This window comes from Cervus canadensis, chromosome 18, assembly GCF_019320065.1.
Source record: "Cervus canadensis isolate Bull #8, Minnesota chromosome 18, ASM1932006v1, whole genome shotgun sequence".
NCBI classification, from domain to species: domain Eukaryota; kingdom Metazoa; phylum Chordata; class Mammalia; order Artiodactyla; family Cervidae; genus Cervus; species Cervus canadensis.
Window position 1 is genome coordinate 20,647,227 of NC_057403.1, and position 19,304 is coordinate 20,666,530.

The 19,304-nt window shown below is 47.5% G+C and overlaps 1 protein-coding gene across 1 annotated transcript; it reads right to left on the reverse strand.

Moving 5' to 3' along the window:
* Positions 1 to 8,257: 8,257 nt before the first annotated feature.
* LOC122421260 (orphan sodium- and chloride-dependent neurotransmitter transporter NTT5-like) lies at positions 8,258 to 17,187 on the reverse strand. The gene is made up of 11 exons (XM_043437131.1): positions 16,965 to 17,187; positions 16,652 to 16,809; positions 16,418 to 16,544; positions 16,091 to 16,269; positions 14,579 to 14,689; positions 14,141 to 14,379; positions 10,527 to 10,713; positions 9,918 to 10,119; positions 9,615 to 9,774; positions 8,963 to 9,128; positions 8,258 to 8,755 (listed from the first exon to the last, which is right to left on the reverse strand). The coding sequence occupies exons 1-11, from the start codon at positions 17,185 to 17,187 to the stop codon at positions 8,258 to 8,260; spliced, it is 2,250 nt and encodes a 749-aa protein (XP_043293066.1).
* Between the last annotated feature and the right edge of the window lie 2,117 nt (positions 17,188 to 19,304).

Sequence of the window (19,304 nt, forward strand, 5' to 3'; positions counted from 1 at the left end):
TCCCTTAGCAACCAGCAATCTGCTCTTATCTCTATGGATTTGCCTATTCTGTATATTTCATATAAACGGAATATGTGGTCTTCTGTGCCTGACTTTCACTAACCACACTGGTTCATCGATGCTGTAGTATAACTTCATCCTTTCCATAGCTGAATAATATCCATAGTATGGATATATAACTTCAAAAAATCCGTCAGTCCACTGATGAACTTTTGGGTTGTTTGTATTTTTTAGATATTGTGACCAACGCTGCTGTGAATGTGCAGGTACAGCTTTTTGTTTGAACGGTTGTTTTCAGTGTTTTTGGGGGCATATAACTAGGAGTGGAACTGCTGGCAATTCTACATTAAAGTTTTTGAAGACCTGCCAAATTGATTTTCACAGTGGCTGCTCCATTTCACATTCCCACCAGCAGTGTATGAGGTTCCAAATTCTTCAAATCCACACCAATACTTGTTCTGTTCTTTTTTTTTTTTCGGTTTTGGTCTCCTGGTGGGTGGGCTTCCCAGGTGGTGCTAATGATTAAGAACCACCCCCCCACCCCCGCAAATGTACGTTAGACATAATAGACGCTGGTTTGATCCCTAGATTGGGAAGATCCCCTGGAGGAGGGCATGGCAACCCACTCAAGTATTCTTGCCTGGAGAATCTCATAGAAGTACCTCCATAGCCATTAAGCCAGCCCATTGAAACTGTGATTTCTCTTTCCTATTCACGGCTTCTACATGGTTTCTGTAGCCTGCCATGAAGAGGACATGCTAAAGTCCCTGGATAGGAGAATCCCCTGACACATAGGAGGTGATCAGGCTACAGTCCATGTGGTTGCACGGAGTCTGATATGACCAAAGCGAATTCATACACCCTGTGTGATATTTCACGGTGAGTTTGATTTGTATTTCCATAATGACAAATGACACTGAACTTTTTATGTGCTTTTTAGCATTTGTATATCTTTGGAAGAAATGGCTTTTTAGTAATGACCTCCACTGCTTCTATAGCACTCCTCACCACCCAATCACAGTTAACTAAGGATGGATGGGTCTTGAAAGAAGACAAAAACAGACCCTACTGTCCAAGTCATCATCTTAAGGACTATCTAGGCTTAGACATGTCATAGCTTAGAAAAGACAAACTGTTGGTCCTGCACTCCCTGACTTCAAAGGATGTTCAACAAGGATCAGTCTTTGTGGAGTTTGCAGACAGTACATCCTCCAGGTGGAAATTTCACTAAAGTTGATGCTGTAGTCCCTGACTAATGCATGTTCCTCAAGGAGGAAAGAGCACTTGAATTCGACTGGTAAGGGTCACCGTGAGGGAAGGGAAGCTGAAGTGACCTTGCAGAGTAGGGGCATTTGGGCCAATTTAGTGTGCTGCTGTGTCTTCCTTTATTGAATATATAATTGGTACTGATTGGAGTCCCAGGTGGCTCATCGGTAAAGAACCTGCCTGCCAATGCAGGAGACACAAGAGATGCAGGTTCGATCCCTGGGTCGAGAAGATCCCCTGGAGTAGGAAATGGCAACCCACTCCAATATTCTTGCCTGGAAAATTCCATGGACAGAGGAGCCTGGCGGGCTTCAGTGCATGGAGTCTTGAAAAGTCCGACACGACTGGGCGAGTGAGCGACTGATGTTTTACTTGTTCATCCTGTGATCGCCCCATAAGTGTCAGGGTATTGTCTCATCCAGGGATTGTACCATGTGTCGTCCTCTTTATGGCAGGATACAGAAACCACGTGGAAGCCCAGAAGAAGAAAGGGAAATCCCAGTTTTAACTGCTTAATGGCTATGGAGGCACTAAGAAGCCATTTCCCAATACCAGGGCGCCACCTGCCGGACGCACCTGCTGCATACACCCCTTTCAAGAAAAGTGCAAGTGAAGTCGCTCAGTCGTGTCCTACTCTTTGCGACCCCACGGACTGTAGCCCACCAGGCTCCTCCATCCATGGAATTTTCCAGGCAAGAGGACTGGAATGGGTTGCCATCTCCTCCAGGGGATCTTCCTGACCCAGGGATGGAACCCGGGACTCCCACATTGCAGACAGACGCTTTACCGTCTGAACCACCACTATTAATTGCTGTTTTGTCAAAGAATGTTCAAACTACTGCACAAGTGCATTCATCTCACACGCTAGCAAAGTGATGCTCAAAATTCTCCAACCCAGGCTCCAACAGTACGTGAACCGTGAACTTCCGGATGTTCAAGCTGGATTTAGAAAAGGCAGACGAACCAGAAATCAAATTGCCAACATCTGCTGGATCATCAAAAAAGCAAGAGAGTTCCTGAAAAACATCTACTTTTGCTTTATTGACTAAGCCAAAGTCTTTGACTGTGTGGACCACAACAAACTGTGGAAAATTCTTCAAGAGGTGGGAATACCAGACCACCTGACCTGCCTCCTGAGAAACCTGTATGCCAGTCAAGAAGCAACAGTTAGAACTGGACATGGAACAACAGACTGTTTCCAAATCGGGAAAGGAGTACGTCAAGGCTGTATATTGTCATCATGCTTATTTAACTTATATGCAGAGTACCTCATAAGAAATGCTGGGCTGATTCTTTTTAGAAGCTATATAATTTTTAAATAATATGCAAAGTCCAATATTATGGCAAGAAAGACTGTTACTAGCTCATTTTTATTGTTCTTGAACCTGGGTAGAATTTTTTAGTTGTTTTCTAAGAAATCAGTGTAAATGAATTTTTATTATCAGATTTACAGGAAATTTAAAACTACCAAAGCTTTGAGATGTTCCCAAGCATTAGATTGTGTATCAAACATGAAGAGAGAGTAGAGAATGGAAAAATCTTACTGAAAATCAAGAAACACTAGTCAAGACCACAAAAAACTTACACTCTTTGAAGCCCAAATCCCCTGACTTATTTATTTATTAGTACTGAATTTCAGTCTGTTTTCCCAAGGGGATTGCTTGACTCTGTAGTTGAGATCAAAGGAATATTGACACTTACTTTAGGTAACAACATTTTGTTATCAAATTTAGTTGAATTCAAAGCACTCTTGAAAATGTGCTGTTTCTGCTTCAGTAAATATAAATGCATTTATATGTGATAATCCTGCAATCATAATAATTATAATTTTGATTAAGCAAAAAAAAAAAAAAAAGAAGAAATGCTAGGCTGGATGAAGCACAAGCTGGAATCAAGATTGCCAGGAGAAATATCAATAACCTCAGATATGCAGATGACACCACTCTTATGGCAGAAAGTGAAGAAGAACTAAAGAGCCTCTTGATGAAAGTGAAAGAGGAGAGTGAAAAAGTTGGCTTAAAACTCAACATTCAGAAAACCAAGATCATGGCATCTGGTCACATCACTTCATGGCAAATAGATGGGGAAACAATGGAAACAGTGAGAGACTTTATTTTGGGGGGCTCCAAAATCACTGCAGATGATGACTGCAGCCATGAAATTAAAAGACGCTTGCTCCTTGGAAGAAAAGCTATGACCAACCTAGGCAGCATATTAAAAAGCAGAGACATTACTTTGTCAGCAAAGGTCTGTATAGTCAAAGCTCTGGTTTTTCCAGTAGTCATGTATGGATGTGAAAAGTGGACTATAAAGAAAAGTGAGCACCAAAGAATTGATGCTTTTGAACTGTGGTGTTGGAGAAGACTCTTGAGAGTCCCTTGGACTGCAAGGAGATCCAACCAGTCAATCCTAAAGGAGATCAGTCCTGAATATTCATTGGAAGGACTGATGCTGAAGTTGAAACTCCAATACTTTGGCCACCTAATGTGAAGAACCGACTCATTGGAAAAGAGCCTGATGCTGGGAAAGATTGAAGGTGGAAGAAAGGAATGACAGAGGATGAGATGGTTGGATGGCATCACCACCTTGATGGACATGAGTTTGAGCAAGCTGCAGGAGGTGATGATGGACCGAGAAGCCTGGCGTGCTGCAGCCCATGGGGTTGCAAAGCGTCGGACACGACTGAGCGACTGAACTGAACTGAACTGAAGCTCCATTGAAAGGGACTGCCTGACCCGTGGAGACCTTATGACTGTCTGACTTCATTCCTCCATTTTGGGGTAGGTCAACTATTAAGGTATTAAATGGTTAAATGTAAATGGCATGTTCAAGGACACAGCTAGGCTGATCCTCAGGTCATCTCAGTTTTGCAATTGAAAAGTAGGGGCTTCCTCTTTGGAGAAAACTTAACCTTCACCCCCCACCCCGCCCAAACACACACACATTGCCTGAAGCAAAGCTGCTGGTTTCGTGAGTTCTTGAAAGTGACTAGGCCTGGGTCACTGCTTGTTGGACTGAGTTAAAAGCCAGTGGTTGGTGGTCCGGTGGTTAAGAATCTGCCTGCCAATGCAGGGGATATGGGTTCCATCTTGGGTCTGGAAAGCTCCTACATGCCATGGGCAACGAAGCCCGTGCACCCCAAGTGCTGAGCCCATACCCTAGAGCCTGTGTTCCATGACGAGAGAAGCCGTCATGATGAGGCCTGCCAATGCAGGGGACATGGGTTCCATCTTGGGTCTGGAAAGCTCCTACATGCCATGGGCAACAAAGCCCATGCACCACAAGTGCTGAGCCCATACCCTAGAGCCTGTGCTCCAGGACAAGAGAAGCCGACGTGATGAGGAGCCTGCGCACCTCGGGGAAGCGTAGCCCCTGCTCGCCACAACTAGAGGAAGCCTGCCTGCAGCAGTGAACACCCGAGGGAGCCAAGAATTTTTTAAATTTATAAGAAGTGGAAGAGGATTCACAGCAGTCATCCAACCCCAGAGCCAAATTTGGAAGACACTGCAGTCAAGGATAAGGTGGGACTTTCTATTCTCCCTCCTGTCCACATGCATCTGGTATTAATGGTTGTTGGACCCATCTCCTAAATAATCAACTCAGAAAGATTTCTGACTTTACCTTCTTCCTCTCCTGGTCCACACGGCTTAGTCGGGAAGGTTGGGCACTGAATGTGGTCCTCCCAGTGAGGTTGCCTCTCTTCTTGGCTGCCTCCTGATAATTAATCTCCTGAGATCTAAGGGGTGGGGGAGTTATATAGACCATTTTGAGAATTTAGGATTCTGCCCCCTGACCATTCTTGGGTCACCTTTCTTTCTGCTGGACGGCCTGGTGGTCATACCCTCCAGGTGGCTGCCTGGTACAAAGTGAACCAACTAGAGAGTTCAAAGTGATTCCTGGTTTAGTCACCAGCATTCTTTTGTCGGCATCATGTGGCCCTAGATCAGGGGTTGGCACACTACACGCGTAGTGTGTGGGATAAATCTGGCCTGTGAGCTAAGAGTGGTTTTTACATTTTTTAAGAGTTGTAAAAATCAAATAAAGAGAATACAGTTGGCCCCCTTTGCATCCACGGGTTCAACCACATGTGATCGAAAACATGTGAAAAAATTTTTAGAAGGCAAAACTTCCCACACTGGGTATTATTTACATAGCATTTATGTTATATTAGGTATTAAGTAATCTAGAGATGATTTAAAACATACAGGAGGATGTGTGTAGGTTATATGCAAATACTACATCATTTTATATAAGGGGCTTGAGCATCTGAAAATGTTGGTATCTGGGGAGTGGGGGAGGGGGGTCCTGCAAGCAATCCTGAGGGACAGGTTTGTATGTCATAGAGACCATGTCCTGAAAAACCAAAACTATCATCTGGCCCTTTATAGGAAAAGCTTGCAGAACTGTCTTAGCAGAAACTACTTGCTGAAGTTCCTCACGTGGCTTCCCCAAGCCAATGTCATGGTCATTCAGATCACAGTTAACAAAACTCACCCCTCCATATACACACTGCAGGACCGTCCTAGCCAAGACACGTCTTCCACAGCCCACTGCAGAGAGGCCTGAGGCCCCCACCCCACATTCCCCAAAATCACCAATCTCCCCCAACACAGAGGCCACCTCGAATGTCCTCAATTCCCTCCCAAGCTTGTGGGAGCCCCTCAGACCAGGGAATGTAAGTTGCATGCCGGTATCCTAGACGCAAGGATCAAGAAGCACTTAACCCCCTGGTGGGGAAATGAAAAATGATAGGATCCCAGACTGGGAGCCAGACCACCTCGCTTCTCTCTCCACCTGGGTCGCTGACTGGTTGATTTGACCACAGTGCTGTCCTTTCTTTTCTCTGAGCCTCCTGCAATATCCACTTCCTGAAAGGAGAGGTGGGAGAGGGAGACTGGCCACAGGCCTGTCTGTTAATGTCTTGTTCAAGTATTAATAGGGGCAGGGGGCTTCTCATAGCATCTGGGAAGGTGTCCTCCATGCCGGGACTTCTCACTCACCCTCAGCCTCACATAAAGCCACCTTCTGACTACCGCTCTGCATGCAGGACTCATTGTCTACACTGGCCTTTCTCTTACCCTACCCGATGCTTGGCAATACTGATTCATGGTGGCCCTTCCTGACTCTGAGAGGGGAGGAGAGACACAGAGGGGAAGGTGAGGGTGGAAGGGGGACCAGACCCACTCCACTCACCTCCAGCTCCCGGAGCTGGGTCATCCTAGACCCAGGGTCCACGGAGAGTAAGGGAGGAGGCAGGAGGCCATGAGGGGAGTCTCGGGGCAGGTAGGGCCTGGGGGCCTCTGCCTCTTTCAGGGCTCTCCAAACGGGGTTGGAGAAGCCATTACATTGGGAATGCAGGAAGAAAAATTTAGAATTTCTACTTACATTTACTTTTTTTTAACCAGTGAGCAAAACAAATGAAACTTAACTGACATCAGGTATATAGAATAATGGGAGTTCACAGGTAAATTTTCTACCTAGGTTGGGGATGTTTTTTCAGAAAGTGGGCGCTGATAAAGAAGTGTCATAAAAGATGTTTAGACATGTTTCAGATAAATAAGAGGTGCACATGAAGATTTGAGAAGTGATTGGGAACCAGAGTTGGGGATGATGGAAGCCGGCATTGATTCTCAAGGTCATGACCTTTGGGGGGTAGGCAGTGGGAAAGAAGGGTTTTTGCCCAGGAAGTCACTAAGGGGTGTGGCTTCCAGAAAGGGCCTAGGTCCTCCACCCCTGCCCCCCAGTGCCTTAACTCCATGTGACATTCAGAGAGGCTTGCTGTGCTTAGATGCTCAGTCATGTCCCACTCTTTGCAACCCCATGGACTGTAGCCCGCCAAGCTCCAATGTCCATGCGGATTCTCCAGGCAAGAATACTGGAGTGGGTTGCCGTGCCCTTTTCCAGGGGATCTTCCCAACCCAGGGATTGAACCCAGGTCTCCCGCATTGCAGGTGGATTCTTTACCGTCTGAGCCACCAGAGAAGCCCATTCAGGAGGCAGGGTGGTGTTATCTAGCTCCCACAGAAAACCCTAATAAGGTCCAAGTTCTTTATGATTCCCTGTTCCTGATCTCACGGAAACCAGGGGACCCACCTCCTACGGGTGAGGGCCTCTATCCCAAGTAAGAATGAAGCATAACAGCCAGCTCGTGAGGATCAGAATGTTCTAGGCATCCTTCCCTCTTGGTAGGAGTAGTGAGAGGAGAGTTACGGGATAGAATCAGTACGGCCGCCAATTACCAAGTTAGCTTTAGGGATTAGCACACGCTCTGGGTTGAGTGACACTGATCACTGCAAAGTTCCCCACACAGTTCGGCTCAAACAGGACACAGAAGGGTCTCAAAGGCAGGGGGAGCTGGGGTCACCAGACTGGATGCTGTTTGCCAGAGGTTGGCAGTTTGGAGGGTGTGTTTGCAGGCGGAGGCTGACATCTGGGCTGTTCACCCAAAGAACACTATGCCCGAGGCCTGTGCGTGGAGGGGTGGGGTCCCAGTGGACCCATTTATTAACTCACAGCATTGTTGTCTCAGCCTCATTCTGAGAGAGCAGCCCCCGAGAGGTCAGCCACCCCACCAGTCTAGTCTGGTGGCAGAGGTGGGGGCGTTGGAGAGAACGTTGTCTGTCTCCATGGTAAATGGAAGTTGGGTCCTGGGAAGCGCTGTGATGCCCATGCCATCATGGTGCCCCCACTTCGCAGGGGGGAAGGGGCACCAGGTCCAGTCCTGGTAGCAATGGAGGTGACTTCTGAGTTCCCCAAGCCCAGAGCAGAGTGTTCCACTTAGCAGAAGTGGGGGAGGGGAGGAAAGAGCTTCTGGGTTGTCCGTTTCCTTCCAAGGTCAAATGAGTGATGTCACCGATTGCTAGGCAAGTTTTCCATGTGCCCCTTCCCCTCCTTTTTGGCAGAACCAACTATTTCTGTAGCAAAATGTTCACAAATGCCACCAGTCATTGGACAGATTTGCTGCCTTGGAAAAGGTGGGTGGTGTCGCAAGTTACTGAACAGATTTCTTTTTTGGGCTTTCTTCCTGGGTCTCACTGCCCTTGTTGCTGTTGTCTGCAGTTACCGAGGCTGGGCTCACCTGCCTTGAGACACGGAGGCTGGCACTCCTTATGGTCAAGGAAGACGACAGGGAGGTCAGTAGTGGCAGGCTGAACCAGGAAGAGCTCTCATACTTGACTGGGTCCTGGCTGAGGCACTCTGGCTCAGGTTTCGGGGACCTGAGTAAAGACATACTTAACCCTCTGGTTGAGGTGTTGCTGGTTCTCTCCTGGGACTTCATTGAGTGATGCTTCGGCCTCTGTGAGGACATGGAGGACACCATGGGTGTCTTTTTAGACATTAGTTTTTCAAAGGGATCTGGGGCAACGTACTCCTGGAGGGACCACCACTGGTGGAGTGGGTGGACTGGAATCGGCAGGAAGGTGAGGACGCTGAGGAAGATGACCCAGCCCAGGCTGTTCTGCGGGTAGAGATGTTTTACTTCCTTGTTCTGGGGGCAGAGAGAGAGGAGACCAGGGTGGGAGGAAGAGGCAGCGGTGGTGGGGTCTCAGTCCACATGATGCTGGGGATCAGGGGCTGGCAAGCTGGTCAAAGGGTCCCTGGGGACCATACAAGCCCAGACTTGGGGTCCTGCGGGGCGTCCTCTGACAAGGAGTACCCAAGGTGGGAGTGGGAGGCCAGGGTGGGGCAGTCTTACCCCACTGGTGTTCCAGGCAGTGTAGTAGAGGTGTGTCCCCTGGAAGAGCTGCATGAAGCAGATGGTGAGGAGGGCCAGCAGCCCCGGCAAGGTCACGTAGCACCACAGGAATGAGGAGAAGGGCCACAGAGGGCGGCCCATCTCACTGAACATTTCTTCCCTGAACCTGGGGTGGGGGCAACGGTCAGGGACGTCTGGAAGGGAGCCCTCCTCTGGCTGCCGGGGCCTGGGGTCCTTAGGAGGGTGGGCTTTCCAGGCGTCTGGTTCTCGCACAAGTTCTCAACATTTAAGAGCTGCCAAGTCCTGCCAGGCCCTCCTTGGGGTTGGCTCTTCCATCTAGTCTCCCCATGGGAAACACCCCCCACCCCCAATCCTGGGGGAAAGCATCGCTCCCAGCCTTTTGTCTTCAGCGTAGCCCATGTGGCCAATGGCAGGGTCCCTGAGTCCCCTGGATCCTGACTGCTTGTCCCATTAGGGCCCCCCAGCCCCAGATTCCCTCAGGTCACTCCCTCCTGTACCCCTGCACCCTCAGCCAGACCTCCCTGCTGTGGGAAGGACTGAGGGACCAGACCAGGCCCCCAACTCTCCTCAGAGACCCAGGGTGGGGGGAGGGTTCCCTGGCTGGGCAGACCCCGGGGGCTTGGGCATTCACCTCCCAGCTCCGTAGATCCAGGCCAGGGCCACGTTCTGGAAGACCACGGTGATGACGAGGGACAGTGGGACCACGAGGTCATCAAACAAGTACATTATGTAGCTGCCAGCACGACTGGTGAAGATGAGGCTGCCCAGAAAACCTCCCAAGCAGACGATCGCTAAGGCAGGGGCAGGTTTGGCCACACTTGAGGTCTATGTGCAGGGCTGGGTTCAGGGGTCAAAGTGAGCCCTGGAGACTGGGGGTGGCTGGATAAGGAGGGGCCAAAGGCAAGGCTGTCACTGGGGTGAGAATCCACAGTACCTGTGAGTATCCTGGGATAATCCCTGAAGATGGAGATGGAGTTCTGGAGGGGAAAGACAATGCCTTCCAAGAGCCTCATCAAGTTGCTCAAGCCTGTGATGAGCAGGGCCATGAAGAAGAGGATGGCCCAGAAAGAGGAGCCAGGGAACAACGAGACGACTTGGGAGAAGGCTGCGAGTGCCAGGCCGGGGCCCTGCATGAACTGTGGGGGAGAAGGGCTCTGAGGCAGTGGTGGGTCTGGATGCAGGGACGGAAATGGTGCAGTGATCGATTAGCAATGTCTGCCTTGGGTGGAAGAAAGAGGCCAGAGTGGTGATGAATGGTTCGAGTGCCCTTCTTGGTTTCAGGAGCCATTTGAGCTAAACCTCTTGAGGCCTCGGTTTCCATCTCTAATACATGGGGATCCTGAGGTCAATGTGAGAATTAGAGGGACAGTTTCCCCAGAGGCCTGGGCACATATGAAATGGTGGTGGAAAAGTGATCATAATGGTTACCTAGAAGATGATTGAGTGGCCCCCCACCCCGGCCAAGGACCCTAAGAAATGCAGCTCTCTAGGTCCTCTGGGGCTGTTAAGGACTCCAACTCCCTTCCTGTTCCCAAACACGCACCATTTCCTTCTGCACCTTGATGCTGCAGGATGGGGATAAGTGGACGACCTGTTGCCGGAGACGGCCCGGGAGACTGTTGATCCATTTTATGTAGTCCAGGGTGGGCAGCAGCAGGATGTCTTTTGGGGGCTTGGCATTCTGAGGCAGCACCCCCTCGTCTATCAGCTGCGTCAGCTTTGAGATGCTCCTGAAGCGGGGAGAGAGGAAAGGAAAGGTGGTGGAGAGCTGACTGCAGACCAGGGATGTCAAGGACTGAAGAGGAAAGTAAGCAGCCCAAGATGAGTGCAGCTGAGTAACAAGGGCAGGGACCAGAAGCTAACCACATGGACTTGGGGCCAGTTGGCCTGGGGATCCCACCTAAGAGGCAGGAGATGTTGTATTTGCAGTAGCTAATTCCTCAGTGTTATGAATTGTGTGTCCCCGCCTCCCAGATTCATCCAGTGGAAGTCCTAACCCCCGACTACCTCAGAAAGGGACCTTATTTAGAAATAAGACTGTCGTGGAGGTAATTAAAGATGAGGTTGTATTGTAGTGGCGGGGGTCTCTAATCCATTGTGACTGGTATCTTTCTGTAACAAGAGGTAATTTGCACACACACACACACACACAAAACACACACAACATGGAGAAGAACACCATGTGAGAATGCCAGTGAGATCTACAAGACAAGAACACCAGAGATTGCCGGCAAATCCCCAGAAGAGGCATGGGACAAATTCTTCCTTACAGCCTGAGGGAGGACACAGCCCTGCCAACGCATGGAGCTCAGACTTCTGGCCTCCAAAGCTGTGAGACATTTCTGTTGTTTTAGCCACCCAGTTTGTGGAACTTTGTTATGGCAGCCCCAGAAAATGAATACACTCAGGATTTTCTCTCTTTGGATCTTAGTTTGGAGTGCTGGGTTCATCAGGCCCGTTCACAATACATTTTCCTCAACCAGCAGAGCAGAGTGTGTTTGATCTTTTTTCTCCTTCATTTTTAAAAAAAAAAAACTATTTATTTTATTGGCTGTGTCAAGTCTTAGTTGCAGTACATGGACCCTTCCATTGGGGCCCATAGGCTTAGCTGCCCCGTAGCCTGGGATCAAACCTGAGTCCCCTGCATTGGAAGGCAAACTCTCAACCACTGAACCACCAGAGTGGACCACCACTGGACCTCCTTCATTTTTGAACTTCACTCTTTTCTCTGTTTCTATAGTGGCTCACGTTCATGTGTTTCAAATATGGATTTTACTTTGTGGAAAAAATATGTTGTTTTGTGTGTCATTACTGAAGTGTTGTTGTGCTATAAACAGCATTCTGTTCCTTTTTCTTTTTTTTTTTTTTTGCTGATAGCTATACGTTGCTGAATGTACATCAAGTTTATTGCTCCTGACTGCTGAATTGTACTGCATAATACTTATTTACATTCCAAGTAGTATGTCTCCAACTTCTTGTTTTTCTTTTCAAGATTGTTTTGACTAATATACATCCTGTGCATTTCCATATACATTTTAAAGTGATCTTGTCGGTTCTATGGTAAAGTTTGCTGGGATGTGAACTGCCATTTCACTTGGCAGTTTGGGGAGAACTTATATCCTAACATCAATGATTCTTCAAATCCATGAACATAACATAGCTCTTCACTTATTTAGGTCTTTCTCTCAGCAATGCCTTGTAATTTTCAGTATGGAGATCTTGCACATCCTCTGTTAAGTTTAGCCTTAGTATTTGATGGGTTTCGATGCTAATGTAAATGGTTTTGCTTTTTTAAATTCTAATTTAACTGCTGTTTGCTGTTAGCGTGTAGAAAAATTTGTTTTTGTATGGTGACTTTTGTCCTTGTGACTTTCCTAAATGCACTTATTTATTTTAGTTTTTTTTTTTTTTTTTTGGAGATTCTTTTAGGTTTTCTAAATACACACTTATGCCACTTGTGAATAAAGACAGTTTTAGTTCTTTCTATGCTCTACTCTTTTTATATTCCTTTTTTGCCTTCTTTCACTGCTAGGAAATTCACTATAATATTGAAGAGATGTGATGAAAAGAGATACCCTTGTCTTGTTTTTAATATTAGAGGAAAATGTTCAATAATTAACCATTAAGAATGACATTGGACTTCCCTGGCAGTGGTTGAGTTTCCGCCTGTCAATGCGGGGGGCGTGGGTTGGATCCCTGGCCCGGGAGGAATCCACATGCCGCAGGACAGCTGAGCCCGTGCGCCGCGACTACTGAGCCTGTGCTCTAGAGCCCGCGAACCTCCACTCCTGAGCCCAGGCGCCCTGGAGCCTGCGCTCCGCAACAGGAGAAGCCACTGCAATGAGAAGCCCAGCGCAGCTGGAGAGTAGCTCCTGCTCGCTACAACCAAAGAAGTGTGCAGCAGAGAAGACCCAGTGCAGTCATAAATGAAACAAAACAAATGTTTTAAAGAAAGGATGATGGTAACTGTTTTTCTGTTGTTGATATCCTTGACACAATGGTTTTCAGTGGAGGGTGATAACCCCATCTTTTTCCCCAGGGACATTTAACAACGTCTGGAGACAGTTTTGGTTGTCACAACTGAAGCAGGGGAGGGCACTGATATTTGGAATCTAGTGGGTTTGACGTATATCTCTTATTATTTTGTTTTTGATGATTACGCTAGAGCTGTGCTGTCTACAGTGGCCACTAACGAGATGTGGCTTGAGTACTTGAAATATGGCTAATACAACTGAGAAACTGAATTTTAAATTTTATTTAATTTTAATTAATTTAAACTAAAGAAGCTAGGTTATTCAGTTATTGGAAAACCAGCAATTATGTTCAGAACAGCTTAGATAGGTGAAATTACTTTTTCATCTGTGTACTTTTATGAAATCTAAATACAAACTGGGTATTTCCCTTCAGCCTCAAGAATTTCCTTTAGTATTCTCTTGGTATAGATTTAGTTCTTTAAATCTTCTTGGGTCCACTGCACTTCAATAACTGTATAGCAAAGTATGACTTTTATTTTATCCACTAAAAAAATGCTGCTACTGTACAAATATGGACTTTTGCATCCTTCAATATCTTAACTGGAAGAAAAATTCCACTTTGAGGCTTTAAAAAATCCCAGTGCCTGAATGCACTCCAGACCAAGTAAATGAGAATTTCTGCAGGGGGGTGGGGGCACACAGACACAAGTATTTTCTAAGGCTTCCCAAATGATTCCAATGCACAGCCTGGGCCACAACCACTGACTGTGGCTCAGAATGCTCTACCGGTCCTCTCTGTGAGTTAAACAATTGATTCTGAAAACTTCTTTACACCATTTGCCGGTTATAGAAACCTTTGGACAGTCATGGAATCTACCTGACCCAGGGGTTGAACCTGGGTCTCCTGCATGGCAGACGGATTCTTTACCGTCCAAGCCACCAGGGAAGCCCAATCTTTGGACAGTCATGTATCTGAGACTCTTTTCTTGCCTACAAAGTGATGGATATTAGACTATTTTACTATTTCCTTCTAGCTGTTTTTCTGTGAGAGTAATGTGATACTATTTTTGTTGTTGTTGTTGTTATTGGAGAGGTTTGAGTTTGAAGGTCCATGAGGCTGGGGGACTGCTGAAGTAGAGGAAGGGGGACCTCTTTTTGAATCTGCAAGGCTGCGACTACTCACTGCTTGACACAGGCGTGTCCACTGGTGGTGGTCCAGAAACCCAGCACTATAAAGATGATGGACGTAGTCAGCAATGAAGTCCCCAGGTTGATCAGGGTCACCAAAGAGGCCACCTGGGCATAGTTGTCACCTCCAGCCTTGTAGGAGAATAAGATGATGGTGCCCATGCCCAGGCCCAGGGAATAGAGCACGTGGCCTCCTGCTTGACGCCACAGGTCCAGCGAGGCCCAGGCAGAGAACTGTCGATCGGGGTGGTGGGCGAGAGGAGTTTGGGAATGGGTTCAGAGTGCAGAACCACCAGTGGGCTGGCGGAGGGGGCAGGCTGGGGTGGAAACAGGAGGGACAAGAGGTATGCAGGAGACAGAAGGAGAGAAGATGCAGGGGAAGAAAACTCAGAGAAGGAGAGGGAGGGTGAAGGTTTGGAGTGCCCAGCCTCACCTCTGTGGTCACCATACGTCTGAGGCTGGTGGTTGCACCTTCCAAGAAGAGACCTCGGATGAGGAAGCAGAGGAGGATGACGTAGGGAAGGAATACTGAGAAAATCAGCATCTGGTCAGAGAGGTCAGGACAGAGAGCTGAAGTCAGGAGATGTGGGCAGGAGGGGAGCATAGGACAGAGAGGCAAGCATTAGCCAGCAGGAGCAGAGAGTGAGGCGAGCAGCGTTAATGTGGCCAGGATGTGACAAGAGGGAGCTACAGGAGGATTATTCTAAGGAGACAACAATGTTGTTTGGGGGAAAAAAAAAATCCACCAATCAGGTGGAGGCCCCAGGCAAAGACAGCTTTTAAATGGTAGTGCAGTTGTTGTTTAGTTGCAACGTCTTGTCCAGCTCTTTTGTGACCCCATGGACTGTAATCCTCCAGGCTCCTCTGTCCATGGGATTTCCCAGGCAAAAATACTGGAGTGGGTTGCCATTTCATCCTCCAGGGGATCTTCCTGACCCAGGGATGCACTGCAAGTAGATTCTTTACCACACTGGGGAAGCCCTGTGGTGCAGTTGGATACTATCAATTCATGGGCTTTGGTTTTTCTGGCCTATTTTTGAGTTTAGGGACAAGAACTGCAAAGGGGAGAGGAGCCAGTGAGGCTGAAGACTGGATGTAACACCTTCACAGCTGAAGGGGAAAAGAAGAAATGGAGAAGAGACTTTGTGAGAAAATGATATGCTTAATAATTTTTTTTTTTTTTTGCTCAGAGATTGATGAGGGAAACTCACCTCCCTGCCACCGTGTGCTCTACTAAGCCTTTAGTAAAACCCACTTTTGTGTGACTGGCTTATTTTGAAGGCTGTAAAGACATGGTGAGCTGGGCTTCCAGGGATGCCTGGCATGAAAGTTGATTGCTTGCATAGATACAGCGGTTAGAAGGTACAGGTAATGTTAACCAAGATAATCTGCCATTACTTTTCCACAGAAGGAGAATATCCAGGTGCCAAGGGGGTGGGTTGGAAATAAGGATTGGAATAAAGTAATCTAAATGAGAAACTTTGAAGTCAGTGCCGATCGGCTCCTTTAGGGGTTAACGGGCACTGTCGAGACTCAGGAAGGTGGGCTCAGGGGCGGCCAGGCTCAGGGCGTGAGGGCGTGGTCTGATCTACAAGGCTGTCTGCAGGTCCCCACATGCAGTGACATGCAGATGAGAGATGAAGAGGGAGTTGGGTCAGTCTGAGGTGCTCTTCTGTGCCACGGATGGGAGATGAGCGGTTGTCTTTGAGAGGAGCAGCGACAACTGCTGAGGGCAAGTACAGTGTCTTCCTTAGGACCCCTGATAGAGTGGCTGCGTGGTCACCTCTGAGCTTACCCTCTGGGCGGGTGGCGGGGGGCGGGTCATGAGGATTGGAAAAGAGAAGTCAGCAGGAAGGAGTTGGATGGTGTGGGGGCAGGGAGCCTGAGGACCTTTGGACCTGGCAAAAGTGAAGGGGTAGTGAGATCGGCGATCAGAGCGGCTTACCTGCACTGAAATCTTTAGCCCCACCATCATGATTAAGAAGAGGAGGAACCAGACTGTGAAGATGCCCAGAGTGAGGTTCAGGACGAGGGTCTCGACCTCTTCTCCCATGTGGTTTGAGGCATTCAGGGTGGTGTGGTACCAGAAGTACTGGTGGGCTACAGTCTGAAGGCAAGAAAGGTCTGGGGGAAGCCAGTCACTCAGGCACCACCTCACCTGGTGGCTGCCCCTGCTTGTCACTGCCTCCCTCTGGCTCTCACTCCCTGCCTCCTGCTCCCCAGTGCCCCTGCCTCCCTGGGCTCTGCGGGCCCCCTCTCTCCCCCTCCTCACCGGTGACGTTGATGTTCCTCACCAGCGGGCGCTCGTCCCATGGCAGGGGATAACTGAAGGAGTTGCTGAGATAGGAGAGGCTCCAGGTGATGATAATGCTGTTGTACAAGCTCACCAAGACGCACACCTGGGGGTGGACACAGTGGGCCTGAAGGGGGGCGGGCTGGGTGGACATAGGGAACCTGGAGACCGTAAGGGGGCTGCTGGGATGCCCCTGGCTGGGCCCTCACTCACCAGTACGCTGGCGTAGCCAATGCCGCCCAGCCAGGGGACAAGCTGCTTCCAAACCTGGATGCTGTCCATGCGCAGACATTTCCCCATGATCATCTCCATGTACATGAGGGGAACCCCGAAAAAGAGGAGCATGAAGAAGTACATCAGGATAAAGTTGCCTGAAGAAGAGAGCCAGGAGCTGGGCTCAGACAGCCAGGAGTCCTGGCCCCCCTCCTCTTAATCTCCAGTCATCTCCTCCCCCAAATCCTCGGCGCCTGGGTGCCCAGTCCTAAAACTCCTTCTTTAAACTCAGGATCCAGGTCCCTGACCTTACCTCCTCCATTCAGATGACACAGGTAAGGGAACCGCCATATGCTGCTTAGACCAATGGAGAAGGCAACCTGGATCAAGATGTTCTCAGCTCTTTTAGTCTGAGCAAAGTAGTTTTGGGTCTTGGTTGCCAGGATCTCCTTGGCTGTGAGCTTCCAGGATGGTGTTGAGGAAGTGTGGCGTTCTTTGGGGGACTCTTCCTCTGATATTTCTTCAAGGAACTCCATGACTTTCTTCTTACAGGCCCACTAACTCCTGAGGGAATCTTGGGGTCACCAAGCAGAGCAGACTTTAAGGAACCTGTCTCAAGATACCAGACTGTAAAACCCCATGACAGAAAAGGTTTTAGAGGGCTTTCCTGGTGGCTCAGTGGTAAAGAATCTGCCTGCCAATGCAGGAGACACAGGTTCAATCCCTGGTCAGGGAAGATCCCACATGCCCTCTGAGCAACTAAGCCCGTGTGCCACAGATATTGAGCCTGTGCTCTACAGTCCGGGAGCCACAACTACTGAGCCCACTCGCCACAACTACTGAAGCCTGTGTGCCCCAGAGTCCTTGCTCCACAACAAGAGAAACCACCGTAATGAGAAGCTCAAGCACTGCAATGAAGAGTAGCCCCTGCTCTCTGAAATGAGAGAAAAGCCCTAGCAGCCAGGAAGACCCAGCGCAGCCAAATATAAATAAACTAATGTTTTAAGAAAGGTTTTAGACCAGTGAAGGCCAGAGTTGCCATGAGTTACTGGCTTTGAGAAAATAATTTAATTTCTCTGACACTCAGTTTTTTTCTCATCTTATAAGCAATAGATTGATTTCAAAATATTTAATAACTGTTATAGCAAGTGGGAAGTGGAATTAAATCTTTAAAGTGCTGAAAGACAATAACTTTGAATTTGGAATTCCATTTCTAGAAAACATATTCTTCAAGAATGAAGATGAAGTAAATACATTTTTGGACTAACAAAACCATGGAGTTTTGTTGCCAGAAGCCTGGCACTACTAAAAATAATACAGACGTTTCTTCTGGAAGAAGAAAATTTACCTCAGAAGAAAGGTCAGACACGCAGAAAAGAATTGAGAGTAATTAAAGTGAAAATATGTGGATAAAATTGAGACTGAAAAAAAAAACAACAGGAACACCTTGTTTAGTTTTAATTAAGTAAAGAACTAAATATATAACAACAAAGATTAGGAGGCTGGTAAATGGTAATTTAATTACTGGAAGTACTTTTCATTGTCTAGGTAGAGGATAAAAGTACAAATAAATATAATTTGATAAAATATATGTATCTTTAATATGTGGGGGAATCATTAAAATAATATAATTCCTAAGCTATCAGAGGAAAAAAAATGGACTAATGAAAACAATCAATGTACAAAGAATGCAAGAAAGAAGAGAAAAAGAAATATAGAATAGATAAGACAAGTACAAAACACCTAATCAGATGGTAGATTTAAACCTAAATCTGTCTCTAACACCAAACACAAAAATAAACTCAAAATGAATTAAAGAAGACCAGGTACTATAAAACTCCCAGAGGAAAACATCAGCAGGACACTCTCTGACATAAGTCGCAGCAAGATCTTTCTTGATCCACCTCCTAGAGTACTGAAAACAAAAATAAAAGACACTTTAAAAGAAATCACAAGCAAGATGAAAAGACAAGCCACAACATGGGAGAAAATATTTGAAATGAAGTGAACCACAAGGAATTAATCTCCAAGATATACAAACAGCTCATGCAGCTTAATTAAAAACAAACAAAAAAATACTTCACAAACAGCCCAATCAAAAATGAGGAAAGGGATTTCCTTGGTGGTTCAGTGCTTAAGACTGCACTTCCACTGCAGAGGGTGGAGGTTCTATCCCTGGCTGGGGAACTGGTCATGGCATGGCCAAAAAAGGGGGGTGGAAGATCTAAACAGACATTTCTCCAAAGAAGACACACAGATGGCCAAAAAGCACATGAAAAGATGCTCAACATCACTAATTATTGGGCTTCCCTGGTGGCTCAGACAGTAAAGAATCTGCCTGCAATGCAGGAGACCTGGGTTCAATCCTTGGGTTGGGAAGATCTGCTGAAGGAGGGTATGGCAACCCACTCCAGTATTCTTGCCTGGAGAATCCCCACAAACAGAGGAGCTTGGCAAGCTACAGCCCATGGGGTTGCAATGAGTTGGACTAAGTGACTAAGCACTCAGAGAAATGTAAATCAAAACTACAATGAGGTATCACCTCAAACTGGTCAGAATAGCCATCATCAAAAAATTCTACAAACAATAAATTGCTAAATGCTGGAGAGGGCATAGAGAAAAGGGAACCCTCCTACACTGTTGGTGGGAAGGT